General features: G+C 48.0%; 1 protein-coding gene across 1 annotated transcript in view; it reads left to right on the top strand.

Moving 5' to 3' along the window:
• The window catches only part of otog (otogelin), a gene marked incomplete at both ends in the record, with an annotated part of 99,321 nt that overhangs the window by 35,464 nt on the left and 47,422 nt on the right, over positions 1–16,435 (top strand). The window contains 8 exons of the mRNA XM_084200822.1: positions 7,184–7,291; positions 8,130–8,268; positions 8,532–8,666; positions 9,183–9,329; positions 9,733–9,852; positions 10,011–10,127; positions 15,810–15,966; positions 16,156–16,182. Coding sequence (XP_084056948.1) covers positions 7,184–7,291; positions 8,130–8,268; positions 8,532–8,666; positions 9,183–9,329; positions 9,733–9,852; positions 10,011–10,127; positions 15,810–15,966; positions 16,156–16,182 — 950 coding nt within the window. The remainder of the gene's footprint in view (positions 1–7,183; positions 7,292–8,129; positions 8,269–8,531; positions 8,667–9,182; positions 9,330–9,732; positions 9,853–10,010; positions 10,128–15,809; positions 15,967–16,155; positions 16,183–16,435) is intronic.

Raw genomic sequence — 16,435 nt, 5'->3', positions numbered from 1 at the left:
GAGCTCGGTGAGAGCGTGGTTGTCCTGTGGTTATTTTGCTTATAAGCTTCCCACAACTTTCTGGGAATGGTGCAGGATAGTTGCTTGGCTTTGGAACATTCTCAGCACATTTGATGAACTTGACAAAAAAAACAACGTTATTTCCGGGTATTTCATTGCTTTAACAGAATGTTTCCTAAAAGTGGTTACATTTAATCAAATGTTTGGCAATGTTCTAGGAACGTTCTCCAACCTGTTTGACATTGGGAATGTTCCAAATAGTTCAGAGAACATGAAGATCTTTTGTGGGAATTTCAGTACTTCAGCATATTTTTTTTTTGCATGTTTCCTCATGGTTCCATTTAAAGTCGCGCTCTCAAATTGTTCCCGAGAACGTAAAGAAATCTTTCCATAAAATACACAAGAAACCTGTAGTAACGTTCAGAGAAGGTTCTAAGAATGTTTTAAAAAAGCCCCTAAATAAGATCTGGTGCAACAAATTACCTTCAGAAGTCACATAATTAGTTAAATAAAGTCCACCTGTGTGCAATCTAAGTGTCACATGATCTGTCACATGATCTCAATATATATATACACCTGTTCTGAAAGGCCCCAGAGTCTGCAACACCACTAAGCAAGGGGCACCACCAAGCAAGCGGCACCATGAAGACCAAGGAGCTCTCCAAACAGGTCAGGGACAAAGTTGTGGAGAAGTACAGATTGGGTACAGGGTTGGGTTATAAAAAAATATCAGAAACTTTGAACATCCCACAGAGCACCATTAAATCCATTATTAAAAAATTTAAAAAATATGGCACAACAACAAACCTGCCAAGAAAGGGCCGCACACCAAAACTCATGGACCAGGCAAGGAGGGCATTAATCAGAGAGGCAACAAAGAGACCAAAGATAACCCTGAAGGAGCTGCAAAGCTCCACAGCGGAGATTGGCGTATCTGCCCATAGGACCACTTTAAGCCGTACACTCCACAGAGCTGGGCTTTACAGAAGAGTGGCCAGAAATAAGCCATTGCTTAATGAAAAAAATAAGCAAACACGTTTGGTGTTCGCCAAAAGGCATGTGGGAGACTCCCCAAACATATGGAAGAAGGTACTCTGGTCAGATGAGACTAAAATGTAGATGTGGTTCCCAATCAGAGGCAGCTGTAGCTGTCTGAAAATGCTATGTCTGGTGCAAACCCAACACCTGTCACGTTCGTTCATCGCCGGGACGGACCAAGGCGCAGCGTGATATGCGTACATGTTTATTAAATATCAAACACAACGACAAAATAACAAACAAAACGAAACGTGAAGTCCAAGGCAGCACAACACAACATACCTTAACACGGAACAAGATCCCACAACCCACTAGTGCCAATAGGCTGCCTAAGTATGGTCCCCAATCAGAGACAACGAGCTACAGCTGCCTCTGATTGGGAACCACACCGGCCAACATAGATCTACACAAACTAGATCTAAACAACATAGACAATCACCATATAGAAAATACACACCCTGATTCAACAAATAAGAGTCCCCAGAGTCAGGGCGTGACAACACCTCTCATCACCTCGAGAACACGATCCCCTCAGTGAAGCATGGTGGTGGCAGCATCATGCTGTGGGGATGTTTTTCATCGGCAGGGACTGGGAAACTGGTCAGAATTGAAGGAATGATGGATGGCGCTAAATACAGGGAAATTCTTGAGGGAAACCTGTTTCAGTCTTCCAGAGATTTGAGACTGGGACGGAGGTTCACCTTCCAGCAGGACAATGACACCAGCGGAACCCATCCAACTTGAAGGAGCTGGAGCAGTTTTGCCTTGAAGAATGGGCAAAAATCCCAGTGGCTAGATGTGCCAAGCTTATAGAGACATACCCAAAGAGACTTGCAGCTGTAATTGCTGCAAAAGTTGGCTCAACAAAGTATTGACTTTGCGGGGGGGTGAATAGTTATGCACGCTCAAGTTTTCTGTTTTTTTGGCTTATGTCTTGTTTGTTTCACAAAAAAAATTATTTTGCATCTTCAAAGTGTAAAGTGTAGGCTTGTTGTGTAAATCAAATTATACAACCCCCCCCCCCCCCCCCCCAAAAAAAAAAATCAATTTTAATTCCAGGTTGTAAGGCAACATTTTACATTTACATTTTAGTCATTTAGCAGACGCTCTTAACCAGAGCGACTTACAGGAGCAATTAGGGTTAAGTGCCTTGCTCAAGGGCACATTAACGTCATTTAGCAGACGCTCTTAGCCAGAGCGACTCACAAATTGGTACGTTCACCCTATAGCCAGTGGGATAACCACTTTACAATTTGGGGGGGGGGGGGGGGGGGGGTTAGAAGGAATACTTTATCCTATCCCAGGTATTCCTTAAAGAGGTGGGGTTTCAAATGTCTCCGGAAGGTGGTGAGTGACTCCGCTGTCCTGGCGTCGTGAGGGAGCTTGTTCCACCATTGGGGTGCCAGAGCAGCGAACAGTTTTGACTGGGCTGAGCGGGAGCTATGCTTCCGCAGAGGAAGGGGAGCCAGCAGGCCAGAGGTGGATGAACGCAATGTCCTCGTTTGGGTGTAGGGACTGATCAGAGCCTGAAGGTACAGAGGTGCCGTTCCCCTCACTGCTCCATAGGCAAGCACCATGGTCTTGTAGCGGATGCGAGCTTCAACTGGAAGCCAGTGGAGTGTGCGGAGGAGGGGGGTGACGTGAGAGAACTTGGGAAGGTTGAACACCAGACGGGCTGCGGCATTCTGGATGAGTTGTAGGGGTTTAATGGCACAGGCAGGGAGCCCAGCCAACAGCGAGTTGCAGTAGTCCAGACGGGAGATGACAAGTGCCTGGACCAGGACCTGCGCCGCTTCCTGTGTAAGGCAGGGTCGCACTCTCCGAATGTTGTAGAGCATGAACCTGCAGGAGCGGGTCACCGCCTTGATGTTGGCGGAGAACGACAGGGTGTTGTCCAGGGTCACGCCTAGGCTCTTCGCACTCTGGGAGGAGGACACAGCGGAGTTGTCAACCGTGATGGCGAGATCATGGAACGGGCAGTCCTTCCCCGGGAGGAAGAGCAGCTCCGTCTTGCCAGGGTTCAGCTTGAGGTGGTGATCCGTCATCCATACTGATATGTCTGCCAGACATGCAGAGATGCGATTCGCCACCTGGTTATCAGAAGGGGGAAAGGAGAAGATTAGTTGTGTATCGTCAGCGTAGCAATGATAGGAGAGACCATGTGAGGATATGACAGAGCCAAGTGACTTGGTGTATAGGGAGAAAAGGAGAGGGCCCAGAACCGATCCCTGGGGGACACCAGTGGTGAGAGCACGTGGTGCGGAGACAGCTTCCCGCCACGCCACTTGGTAGGAGCGACCGGTCAGGTAGGACGCAATCCAGGAGTGAGCCGCGCCGGAGATGCCCATCTCGGAGAGGGTGGAGAGGAGGATCTGATGGTTCACAGTATCAAAGGCAGCAGACAGGTCTAGAAGGACAAGAGCAGAGGAGAGAGAGTTAGCTTTAGCAGTGCGGAGAGTCTCCGTGACACAGAGAAGAGCAGTCTCAGTTGAATGACCAGTCCTGAAACCTGATTGGTTTGGATCAAGAAGGTCATTCTGAGAGAGATAGCAAGAGAGTTGGCTAAAGACGGCACGCTCAATAGTTTTGGAAAGAAAAGAAAGAAGGGATACTGGTCTGTAGTTGTTGACATCAGTGGGGTCGAGTGTTGGTTTTTTGAGAAGGGGAGCAACTCTCGCTCTCTTGAAGACGGAAGGGACATGGCCAGCGGTCAAGGATGAGTTGATCAGCGAGGTGAGGTAGGGGAGAAGGTCACCGGAGATGGTCTGGAGAAGGGAGGAGGGGATGGGGTCAAGCGGGCAGGTTGTTGGGCGGCCTGCAGTCACAAGTCGCAGGATTTTATCTGGAGAGAGAGGGGAGAAAGAAGTCAAAGCATAGGGTAGGGCAGTGTGAGCAGGACCAGCAGTGTTATTAGACTTAATTAATTAATTAATTAATTTAATTAATTAATTGGTCATTTAGCAGACGCTCTTATCCAGAGCGACTTACAGGAGCAATTAGGGTTAAGTGCCTTGCTCAAGGGCACATCGACAGATTTTTCACCTAGTCGGCTCGGGGATTAGAACCAGCGACCTTTCGGTTACTGGCACAACGCTCTTAACCACTAAGCTACCTGCCGCCCTTAACAAACGAGGATCGGATGTCGTCAACCTTCTTTTCAAAGTGGTTGACGAAGTCATCCACAGAGAGAGAGGAGGGGGGGGGGGGGGGAGGAGGATTCAGGAGGGAGGAAAATGTGGCAAAGAGCTTCCTAGGGTTAGAGGCAGATGCTTGGAATTTAGAGTGGTAGAAGGTGGCCTTAGCAGCAGAAACAGATGAAGAAAATGTAGAGAGGAGGGAGTGAAAAGATGCCAGGTCGGTAGGGAGTTTAGTTTTCTTCCATTTCCGCTCCGCTGCCCGGAGCTCTGTTCTGTGAGCTCGCAGTGAGTCATCAAGCCACGGAGCTGGAGGGGAGGACCGAGCCGGCCGGGAGGATAGGGGACACAGAGAGTCAAAGGATGCAGAAAGGGAGGAGAGGAGGGTTGAGGAGGCAGAATCAGGAGATTGGAGGGAGAAGGATTGAGCAGAGGGAAGAGATGATAGGATGGAAGAGGAGAGAGTAGTGGGAGAGAGAGAGCGAAGGTTGCGGCGGCGCATTACCATCTGTGTAGGGGCAGAGTGAGTAGTGTGGGAGGAGAGCGAGAGAGAAAAGGAAACAAAGTAGTGGTCGGAGACTTGGAGGGAAGTTGCAGTGAGATTAGTAGAGGAGCAGCATCTAGTGAAGATGAGGTCAAGCGTATTGCCTGCCTTGTGAGTAGGGGGGGACGGTGAGAGGGTGAGGTCAAAAGAGGAGAGGAGTGGAAAGAAGGAGGCAGAGAGAAATGAGTCAAACGTGGACATAGGGAGGTTGAAATCCCCCAAAACTGTGAGGGGTGAGCCATCCTCAGGAAAGGAACTTATCAAGGCGTCAAGCTCGTTGATGAACTCTCCAAGGGAACCTGGAGGGCGATAGATGACAAGGATATTAAGCTTAAATGGGCTAGTGACTGTGACAGCATGGAATTCAAATGAGGAGATAGACAGATGGGTTAGGGGAAAAATTGAGAATGTCCACTTGGGAGAGATGAGGATTCCTGTACCACCACCCCTCTGACCAGATGCTCTCGGGGTATGCGAGAACACATGGTCAGACGAGGAGAGAGCAGTAGGAGTAGCCGTGTTTTCAGTGGTGATCCATGTTTCCGTCAGCGCCAGGAAGTCGAGGGACTGGAGGTTGGCATAGGCTGGGATGAAGTCAGCTTTGTTGGCAGCAGAACGGCAGTTCCAGAGGCTGCCTGCGACCTGGAACTCCAGGTGAGGGGTGCGTGCAGGGACCACCAGGTTAGAGAGGCAGCAGCCGCGCGGTGTGGTGCGTTGTTTGTGTAGCCTGTGCAGAGAGGAGAGAACAGGGATAGGCAGAGGCATAGTTGACAGGCTGTAGCAAATGGCTACAAAAATGCAGAGGAGATCGGAATGAAATGAGCTAAGCATCTGGGAGAGGAGAGAGGGGGGGCCTCCCTCACCAAAAACTTCTACCTCAGAAACTAAAATTGTTTCACTGAACCACCCGAACAAAAACTCTCCCAACTTCCACCTTTAGAAATCAGAATTGTTGTGAACCACAGTTGTTCAATGTTTAAAGGAATAGACTCAACCCACTTTATTCAGCTAGCCAACTATGACACCATAGCTGACTAGCATGCTAGCATCCAATAACACACAGTTTAACACACAGTTAAGCACCAATACTCACAAAATATGAAAAATGCCAAGGGGGGGGGGGGGGGGGGGGGTGAATACCATCACAAGCCACTGTAGCTGGGAGTCAAGAGAAATAAAATATAATGTGCAAATGTCTTAATTTAACTCAATGGTGTTTCTGCAAACATTGATTCCTCATCTTTTCATTAAGTGACAATATTATAACATAAATATTTCGGTGGTCCTCTCTGGAATGGTCATGCTTTGTTGTATCTTACATTGTGAATAGCATAAACCACATAGTTGTGTACCAGCCATACTAAATGCCTTTCTCTATACACATCCTGGGAAAAAAAGATCCACATCTCAATAATGAACACTGTAGAATTCACTTCTGGCATTGCTTTGCTCCAGCCCTCTCATTCAGAAAATGCCAATACTGCCCAAGATTTCCTCACCTTCGTATTGGGGCATTCCTGGAGGAAATAAGAGCCTACTAAAAACAGATGGAAAGAGTGAAGACATTGGATGAGCTGTAGTGCCCCGTCAGTTCAGGCCCTTTTGAGACATAAAATAAGGTGGGCTGGGCGAGCTGGAACCGAGGATGAAACAGTTCACCTACATGCGGAATATTCATGAATTGGTGCAACAATTATACAGTTAAGGTTTAATTAAACGAGAGATAGAGAAAGATAAAGACGTTGACTGAGATTTATTCATAACTGCTGCACCACCTCAGACTGCAGTGGAGAATTAATTATTATGGAAGCTTTGATCATGGTAATCGATCCAGTGGCTTGGCGGGCGAATAAAGAAAGCTGTTAGCACCACTTTATCTGCAGTGTAACTTTACACAGATGAACCTCCAGGTTTGTGGCCAGACCATTCAATGTGTCGCTTCATTGTCTACTTGCCCCAGCCTCTCCTCTCCTCTCTCTCTCTCTCTCCAGGGGATATAACTCTGACCCGCCACCACGATATTACAAGATTCTTATCAGCTCCGTCGCTCTAACAGTGTGGAAACCCAATGGAACGGCCCGGGACAAAGGCTGTTTCTCTCTATCTCTGAGAATCCTAATCGTCTGGTTTTCTCATGTAACGAGTGTTTCTCCTTTTCATCCAGAGTTGCCCATCCCTGAAACCCTCTCATTTCCTGACTGTAGTGGCAATTTACTGGACCCAGACTGACTCTGGCGCTCCCTCTGTCGTTCAGTTCTCTTGGCACAGAGATCTGGTTCAGAGATTAACTTAGTAGAGTACATGCGTAGAGATACAGTATCTCTATTTATCTCTATGGGTGAAAAAGGTACAAGCAGATTAAAAACAAAGTTAAGTCTGTTCTACAAGTAGTGCAACACAGATTAATTCTTACTAAGTGAATGAAACTGACAGCTGTGTGTGTGTGTGTGTTTCTGTGTTTTCCTAGATTGCTGAAACATGGTGATGAGTGTTTTGAGCCTGATGCGTGCCCCTGCCTCTGGAAGGGGAAAGAGTACTATCCTGGAGATAGAGTCACCTCCCCCTGTCATCAATGGTACGTTTAGAATCAATTTATACACTGACTTTTAAGAGATGAAACTCTACTCGAACCAAACAGGATATGTATCAAACTCAACACATTTTAGGAGAGAGTTGTGTCATAAATTAGTGAAGGGTTTTCAGATCATTTCCTGTACAGAAGTATGACACAGAGCGGCATTGTTTCTTCAAAACACCCCTCATCTATATTCAACCCCTTATGAGATCTATCACATATACAGCTTTCGTTTGCCATGAAATTTCAAGTGTCTGTGTCACAGACAAATTTGTTGCTTCAGCACCTGGCAAAAAATGTGTGGCCGAATTAAGACAAATCTCGAGCAGCTAACAATTTTCCAGGATCATTTCCCGGGCTTGAAGCGATGAGTCCTGTACAGATTGGACCTATAGTGAGACTGTTCACCTGATATCCATTACCCTCTATTATCTGTCAGAGAAAAATCACCTCCCAGCTCTGGCTTACAGAGAGTCCTTGTATGACGGTGGTTAATTCAACAGTCTCTCTCTCTCCCTGGCGAGTGAAAGAGTGATCTCAGTCTTTCTTACCCTCCTTTTCTTCTCTCTATCCATTACTTCTTCCAGCAAAGGAAGAAAGAAAGAGGAGAGAAGGGAAAAGGAGAGATAGGGATCTGTATAATAGCACTATGAACGGTGATAATTCAACATTTGGCAGTTGACGAGATCCCTACTTTTCGGCAGGCGATAATCGCTGGCCTCCCGAACAAAAAAAAGGCGGCCATTAGTTATGATAGAATGTGCTTACATTAAGTGGTAGCAGTTTGCTGGTAGGTTGGTACTGAATCGTGATGGTTGACGCTGTGCGTCTCTTTCAGTGTCTGCCAGCATGGAACATTCCAGTGCGTGTTCCGCCCTTGCCCGTCCATGTGCACAGCCTATGGTGATCGCCACTACAGGACCTTTGATGGTCTACTGTTTGACTACGTTGGAGCGTGTAAAGTCTACCTAGTAAAGGTACCAGAGATACATTTCCAGCACTCCAGTTCATGCATTTTTCCCCCTCATGATTTGATAATAAAATGGGAGGAATAAATGCAACGCAAGAAATCAGTGAAGGTAAGATATCCACGTATAGATGAAGGGATTGATGAATAGAGTGGTTTAGGGTTTAATTTACTCAATATACTTTTTTCACACATTTCGTAGGTTTTCAGTAGCACTGTTCTATCCTGGGTTAGCTTGCTATTTTCATGTTATTTTTCCCATCCCACCTACAGAGCAGTGCTGATCTGATGATGAGTGTGACGGCTGAGAACGTCGACTGTTACGACGGTGGCGTCATCTGCAGGAAATCTCTACTCATCAACATCGGTAGATCTTTCATTGCGTTCGACGACGACAGTGGCAAACCAGTAAGTGCACGCTCCTGCTCCTGAACCTCACCAGGGTAACTTGCCGCTGGTGGTCCGACCAAGGCTGGCCACCGCTGGGATGCCGCCCAGTTTCCACTAGCGGCCCGTTACTTGTTTGCTTACTTGGTTTCGATAGGGTTAATGTAGCCTGCAGTGTTATAAGAAATGTTTGATGAAACATTACAGAGAAAGGAACTACCCTTAACCCCTGACCCCTGAGACCCACTGAATATCACCTTACTGTTGTCACACCTTACCAATTATGGCACAAATTTCACTTATTTAAGACTACATCATTCATGATCCCTGTCCTCTTTCCTGTCCTCCATCTTGTACTCTTCCCTGTCCTCTGCCTTGTCCTCTTCCCTGTCCTCAATGAACAATAAACCATAAAGAAATTAGGTTAAAAAAACACAGTGGGGGGCACTACCCCCGGACCCCCCCCTGGCTCATCTCAACCTGTTCATCAATATTGATCTGTCCATTGTCTTGTTTCCTGTCCCCCGTCGTGTGTAGAACCCGTCCAGTGTGATCGACTGGAGGCAGGAGCTGTTCGTGTGGAGCGCTGGGCTCTTTACCGTGGTCCATGTTCCAGAGGAGGACCTGACCGTGCTCTGGGATCGCAAGACCACGGTCCACATCCAGGCTGGACCACGCTGGCAGGTCAGACACCAGGGTTGTTGGTGTCCCCAACCCTAGAATAACATGGGCCCTGTCACTACAGAGCAGCTGCTGTCTCCTATAGCAGTCTTTCTCAACCCCCAGTCCTCTGCATCCTCCAATCCATCACACCTTATTCAACAAATCAACTCATCACCAAGCCCTTGATTAGTACCATCAGATCACCAAGCCCTTGATTAGTGCCATCAGGTGTGCTGAAATAGATCCAATATACTAGCTTCATTCTTACTGAACTGAGCCGTGATTAGGGTGATATTAGCGAGAATACTGTGTTCAGGGCAAGCTGAGCAGTCTGTGATTGGTGTAATATTAATGTGAATACTGTGTTCAGAGCAAGCTGAGCAGTCTGTGATTGGTGTAATATTAATGTGAATACTGTGTTCAGGGCAAGCTGAGTGGTCTGTGCGGGAACTTTGACCTGAGGACGGTCAATGAGATGAGGACACCAGAAAACATAGACTCTGCCACGCCTCAGGAGTTTGGCAACAGCTGGACGGCAGCAGAGGCAAGTTTCAAAACCCCCACTGTCTATTCTCATTGGATAGTGTGTCTGTGTGTGTCTGTGTGTGTCTGTGTGTGTCTGTGTGCGTGTGCGTGCGTGTTCATCCATGATACATGTGTGTATTGTCAGTCTTCTAAGGTCAGATATGTGTGTGTGTTCAGTGTGTTAACAGCCCAGACATCAGACACCCCTGCAGCCTGAGCCCCCTGAGGGAGCCGTTCTCTAAGAGGCAGTGTGGAGTCCTGCTCGGTGAGGTCTTCCAAGTCTGCCACCCGGTGGTGAGTATGGAGTACGACAGCCAGCAGCTCAGCCAATGGAAGGGAGGCTGAGATTGTGTTGCTGAGTGTATGGGAGTGGGTGTGCATAGGCATGTGGATATCTGTTTCTGGATATGTGTGTGTGTGTGTGTGTGTTTGTGTCTATAGCATGTGTGTGTCTATACTGTGACAAGCAGTTTCTCCCTCTGCTGTTTCAGCTGTCTGTGTTGATGGGTGCTGGGGGGGGGGGGGGGGGGAGGGGGGCTGGTTCTGGTTATTTGAGTCAGCTCCCAGAGGCCCTTTGACTCCCTGTAAAGCACTGACGTTAATCAGGATCCTACTGTCTTACTGGAGGCTGTCTCTCACAGATCTCTCTGTGGGTTGATGTCACTGTGGCTGTTACTATGACTGGTGCTTCTGTCAAGCCTTCTCATATATTACATACACATTACATACACATTACATACACATTACATACACATTACATACACATTACATATACATTACATACACATTACATACATTTATCTCCACATTACATAACCCCTACCCTCTCTCAGCTGGTCTCCTGTCCTGTCCTATCTCCACATTACATAACCCCTACCCTCTCTCAGCTGGTCTCCTGTCCTATCTCCACATTACATAACCCCTACCCTCTCTCAGCTGGTCTCCTGTCCTGTCCTATCTCCACATTACATAACCCCTACCCTCTCTCAGCTGGTCTCCTGTCCTGTCCTATCTCCACATTACATAACCCCTACCCTCTCTCAGCTGGTCTCCTGTCCTATCTCCACATTACATAACCCCTACCCTCTCTCAGCTGGTCTCCTGTCCTATCTCCACATTACATCACCCCTACTCTCTCTCAGCTGGTCTCCTGTCCTGTCTCTTCTCCACATTACATCACCCCTACCCTCTCTCAGCTGGTCTCCTGTCCTGTCTCTTCTCCACATTACATAACCCCTACCCTCTCTCAGCTGGTCTCCTGTCCTGTCTCTTCTCCACATTACATAACCCCTACCCTCTCTCAGCTGGTCTCCTGTCCTGTCCTATCTCCACATTACATAACCCCTACCCTCTCTCAGCCGGTCTCCTGTCCTGTCCTATCTCCACATTACATAACCCCTACCCTCTCTCAGCTGGTCTCCTGTCCTGTCTCCACATTACATAACCCCTACCCTCTCTCAGCTGGTCTCCTGTCCTATCTCCTCATTACGTAACCCCTACCCTCTCTCAGCTGGTCTCCTGTCCTGTCTCTTCTCCACATTACATAACCCCTACCCTCTCTCAGCTGGTCTCCTGTCCTGTCTCCACATTACATAACCCCTACCCTCTCTCAGCTGGTCTCCTGTCCTATCTCCACATTACATAACCCCTACCCTCTCTCAGCTGGTCTCCTGTCCTGTGTCCACATTACATAACCCCTACCCTCTCTCAGCTGGTCTCCTGTCCTGTCTCTTCTCCACATTACATAACCCCTACCCTCTCTCAGCTGGTCTCCTGTCCTGTCTCTTCTCCACATTACATAACCCCTACCCTCTCTCAGCTGGTCTCCTGTCCTATCTCCACATTACATAACCCCTACCTTCTCTCAGCTGGTCTCCTGTCCTGTCTCTTCTCCACATTACATAACCCCTACCCTCTCTCAGCTGGTCTCCTGTCCTATCTCCACATTACATAACCCCTACCCTCTCTCAGCTGGTCTCCTGTCCTATCTCCACATTACATAACCCCTACCCTCTCTCAGCTGGTCTCCTGTCCTGTCTCCACATTACATAACCCCTACCCTCTCTCAGCTGGTCTCCTGTCCTATCTCCACATTACATAACCCCTACCCTCTCTCAGCTGGTCTCCTGTCCTGTCTCTTCTCCACATTACATAACCCCTACCCTCTCTCAGCTGGTCTCCTGTCCTATCTCCACAGTACATAACCCCTACCTTCTCTCAGCTGGTCTCCTGTCCTGTCTCTTCTCCACATTACATAACCCCTACCCTCTCTCAGCTGGTCTCCTGTCCTATCTCCACAGTACATAACCCCTACCTTCTCTCAGCTGGTCTCCTGTCCTGTCCTATCTCCACATTACATAATCCCTACCCTCTCTCAGCTGGTCTCCTGTCCTGTCTCTTTTCCACATTACATAACCCCTACCTTCTCTCAGCTGGTCTCCTGTCCTGTCCTATCTCCACATTACATAACCCCTACTCTCTCTCAGCTGGTCTCCTGTCTCTTCTCCACATTACATAACCCCTACCCTCTCTCAGCTGGTCTCCTGTCCTATCTCCACATTACATAACCCCTACCCTCTCTCAGCTGGTCTCCTGTCCTGTCTCTTCTCCACATTACATAACCCCTACCCTCTCTCAGCTGGTCTCCTGTCCTGTCCTGTCTCCACATTACATAACCCCTACCCTCTCTCAGCTGGTCTCCTGTCCTGTCCTATCTCCACATTACATAACCCCTACCCTCTCTCAGCTGGTCTCCTGTCCTATCTCCACATTACATAACCCCTACCCTCTCTCAGCTGGTCTCCTGTCCTATCTCCACATTACATAACCCCTACCCTCTCTCAGCTGGTCTCCTGTCCTATCTCCACATTACATAACCCCTACCTTCTCTCAGCTGGTCTCCTGTCCTGTCTCTTCTCCACATTACATAACCCCTACCCTCTCTCAGCTGGTCTCCTGTCCTATCTCCACATTACATAACCCCTACCCTCTCTCAGCTGGTCTCCTGTCCTATCTCCACATTACATAACCCCTACCCTCTCTCAGCTGGTCTCCTGTCCTGTCCTATCTCCACATTACATAACCCCTACTCTCTCTCAGCTGGTCTCCTGTCCTGTCCTATCTCCACATTACATAACCCCTAGCCTCTCTCAGCTGGTCTCCTGTCCTGTCTCTTCTCCACATTACATAACCCCTACCCTCTCTCAGCTGGTCTCCTGTCCTATCTCCACATTACATAACCCCTACCCTCTCTCAGCTGGTCTCCTGTCTCTTCTCCACATTACATAACCCCTACCCTCTCTCAGCTGGTCTCCTGTCCTATCTCCACATTACATAACCCCTACCTTCTCTCAGCTGGTCTCCTGTCCTGTCCTATCTCCACATTACATAACCCCTACTCTCTCTCAGCTGGTCTCCTGTCCTGTCTCTTCTCCACATTACATAACCCCTACCCTCTCTCAGCTGGTCTCCTGTCCTGTCCTATCTCCACATTACATAACCCCTACCCTCTCTCAGCTGGTCTCCTGTCTCTTCTCCACATTACATAACCCTTACCCTCTCTCAGCTGGTCTCCTGTCCTGTCCTATCTCCACATTACAGAACCCCTACCTTCTCTCAGCTGGTCTCCTGTCCTGTCTCTTCTCCACATTACATAACCCCTACCCTCTCTCAGCTGGTCTCCTGTCCTATCTCCACATTACATAACCCCTACCCTCTCTCAGCTGGTCTCCTGTCCTGTCCTATCTCCACATTACATAACCCCTACCCTCTCTCAGCTGGTCTCCTGTCCTGTCTCCACATTACATAACCCCTACCCTCTCTCAGCTGGTCTCCTGTCCTGTCTCTTCTCCACATTACATAACCCCTACCCTCTCTCAGCTGGTCTCCTGTCCTATCTCCACATTACATAACCCCTACCCTCTCTCAGCTGGTCTCCTGTCCTGTCTCTTTTCCACATTACATAACCCCTACCCTCTCTCAGCTGGTCTCCTGTCCTGTCCTATCTCCACATTACATAACCCCTACCCTCTCTCAGCTGGTCTCCTGTCCTGTCTCTTCTCCACATTACATAATCCCTACCCTCTCTCAGCTGGTCTCCTGTCCTATCTCCACATTACATAACCCCTACCCTCTCTCAGCTGGTCTCCTGTCCTGTCTCTTCTCCACATTACATAATCCCTACCCTCTCTCAGCTGGTCTCCTGTCCTATCTCCACATTACATAATCCCTACCCTCTCTCAGCTGGTCTCCTGTCCTATCTCCACATTACATAACCCCTACCCTCTCTCAGCTGGTCTCCTGTCCTATCTCTTCTCCACATTACATAACCCCTACCCTCTCTCAGCTGGTCTCCTGTCCTATCTCCACATTACATAACCCCTACCCTCTCTCAGCTGGTCTCCTGTCCTGTCTCTTTTCCACATTACATAACCCCTACCCTCTCTCAGCTGGTCTCCTGTCCTGTCTCTTCTCCACATTACATAACCCCTACCCTCTCTCAGCTGGTCTCCTGTCCTGTCTCCACATTACATAACCCCTACCTTCTCTCAGCTGGTCTCCTGTCCTGTCCTATCTCCACATTACATAACCCCTACCCTCTCTCAGCTGGTCTCCTGTCCTGTCCTATCTCCACATTACATAACCCCTACCCTCTCTCAGCTGGTCTCCTGTCCTGTCCTATCTCCACATTACATAACCCCTACCCTCTCTCAGCTGGTCTCCTGTCCTATCTCCACATTACATAACCCCTACCCTCTCTCAGCTGGTCTCCTGTCCTGTCTCCACATTACATAACCCCTACCCTCTCTCAGCTGGTCTCCTGTCCTATCTCCACATTACATAACCCATACCCTCTCTCAGCTGGTCTCCTGTCCTGTCTCTTCTCCACATTACATAACCCCTACCCTCTCTCAGCTGGTCTCCTGTCCTGTCCTATCTCCACATTACATAACCCCTACCCTCTCTCAGCTGGTCTCCTGTCCTATCTCCACATTACATAACCCCTACCCTCTCTCAGCTGGTCTCCTGTCCTGTCTCCACATTACATAACCCCTACCTTCTCTCAGCTGGTCTCCTGTACTGTCTCTTCTCCACATACTTACTATCTTACTTCAGTTGTGTTTATAATCACTGTTGTTGTTCTATGTTTCTATGTTATTCTGTCATTAAAATGAATTTTGAGATGATCTTGAGCCAAATCAAGAGCTCATCAGATAACCTTTGTTGTGTTAGGCAGTGTGTTGTGTTAGGCAGTTTGTTGTATTAGGCAGTTTGTTGTATTAGGCAGTTTGTTGTGTTAGGCAGTTTGTTGTATTAGGCAGTTTGTTGTGTTAGGCAGTGTGTTGTGTTAGGCAGTGTGTTGTATTAGGCAGTGTGTTGTGTTAGGCAGTGTGTTGTGTTAGGCAGTGTGTTGTGTTAGGCAGTTTGTTGTATTAGGCAGTGTGTTGTGTTAGGCAGTTTGTTGTGTTAGGCAGTTTGTTGTGTTAGGCAGTTTGTTGTATTAGGCAGTTTGTTGTATTAGGCAGTGTGTTGTGTTAGGCAGTTTGTTGTGTTAGGCAGTTTGTTGTATTAGGCAGTGTGTTGTATTAGGCAGTTGGTTGTATTAGGCAGTTTGTTGTATTAGGCAGTTGGTTGTGTTAGGCAGTTTGTTGTATTAGGCAGTGTGTTGTATTAGGCAGTTTGTTGTGTTAGGCAGTGTGTTGTGTTAGGCAGTTTGTTGTGTTAGGCAGTTTGTTGTGTTAGGCAGTGTGTTGTGTTAGGCAGTTTGTTGTGTTAGGCAGTGTGTTGTGTTAGGCAGTTTGTTGTATTAGGCAGTGTGTTGTGTTAGGCAGTTTGTTGTGTTAGGCTGTTGGTTGTGTTAGGCAGTTTGTTGTGTTAGGCAGTTTGTTGTGTTAGGCTGTTGGTTGTGTTAGGCTGTTACAACCGTATCGCTACACCTAGTAGATCACAGTTTCCTTCCTGTCTCCTCCTGTCCAGGTGGATGTGACATGGTTCTATATGAACTGTCTGTCTGATACGTGTGGCTGTAGTCGTGGTGGGGACTGTGAGTGTTTCTGTACCAGCGTAGCAGCCTACGCCCACCGATGCTGTCACCAGGGTGTCACCGTGGACTGGAGATCCCCGTCGATCTGCCGTAAGTCTGGGGCTACGAGCGGGAAATGAGTGGCCAACGGGCAGGCACTGGGCACACTACCCGTTGAATGGGTGGTATTGGAGTTTGTGGGACCATCTGAAATGGCACTCTGTTTTCATATGTAATTAACTACTTTTGGACAGTTTATTATTTAATTCCACTAACGACTCTTTCTGTTTGTATTTGCAGCCTACGATTGTGAATACTACAACAAAGGTACATACATAATCTTATCTCAAAGTCCTCCTATTTGTCATCAAATCAAATTTCTCCAAGACGGTGTTTGATTTCCATAGAATCATATCAATGACTGAACCTTGGAAGTTCGTTGTGCATTGTCCTTAGAATTCGCTGCAAACATTTCATCGTGATACATTTTGTAAGGCATTTCATTGCTAAACCACATGGGGGCGCAGTGTCTGCACAGATCTGGAGCCCATCGTAGACGTCAGCCAAAACAGCGAAGGGA

The sequence above is a fragment of the Coregonus lavaretus genome (assembly GCF_964263955.1).
Source record: "Coregonus lavaretus genome assembly, contig: HAP1_SCAFFOLD_376, whole genome shotgun sequence".
In the NCBI taxonomy this organism is placed as follows: domain Eukaryota; kingdom Metazoa; phylum Chordata; class Actinopteri; order Salmoniformes; family Salmonidae; genus Coregonus; species Coregonus lavaretus.
This window is presented reverse-complemented; position numbering and strand designations above follow the sequence as displayed.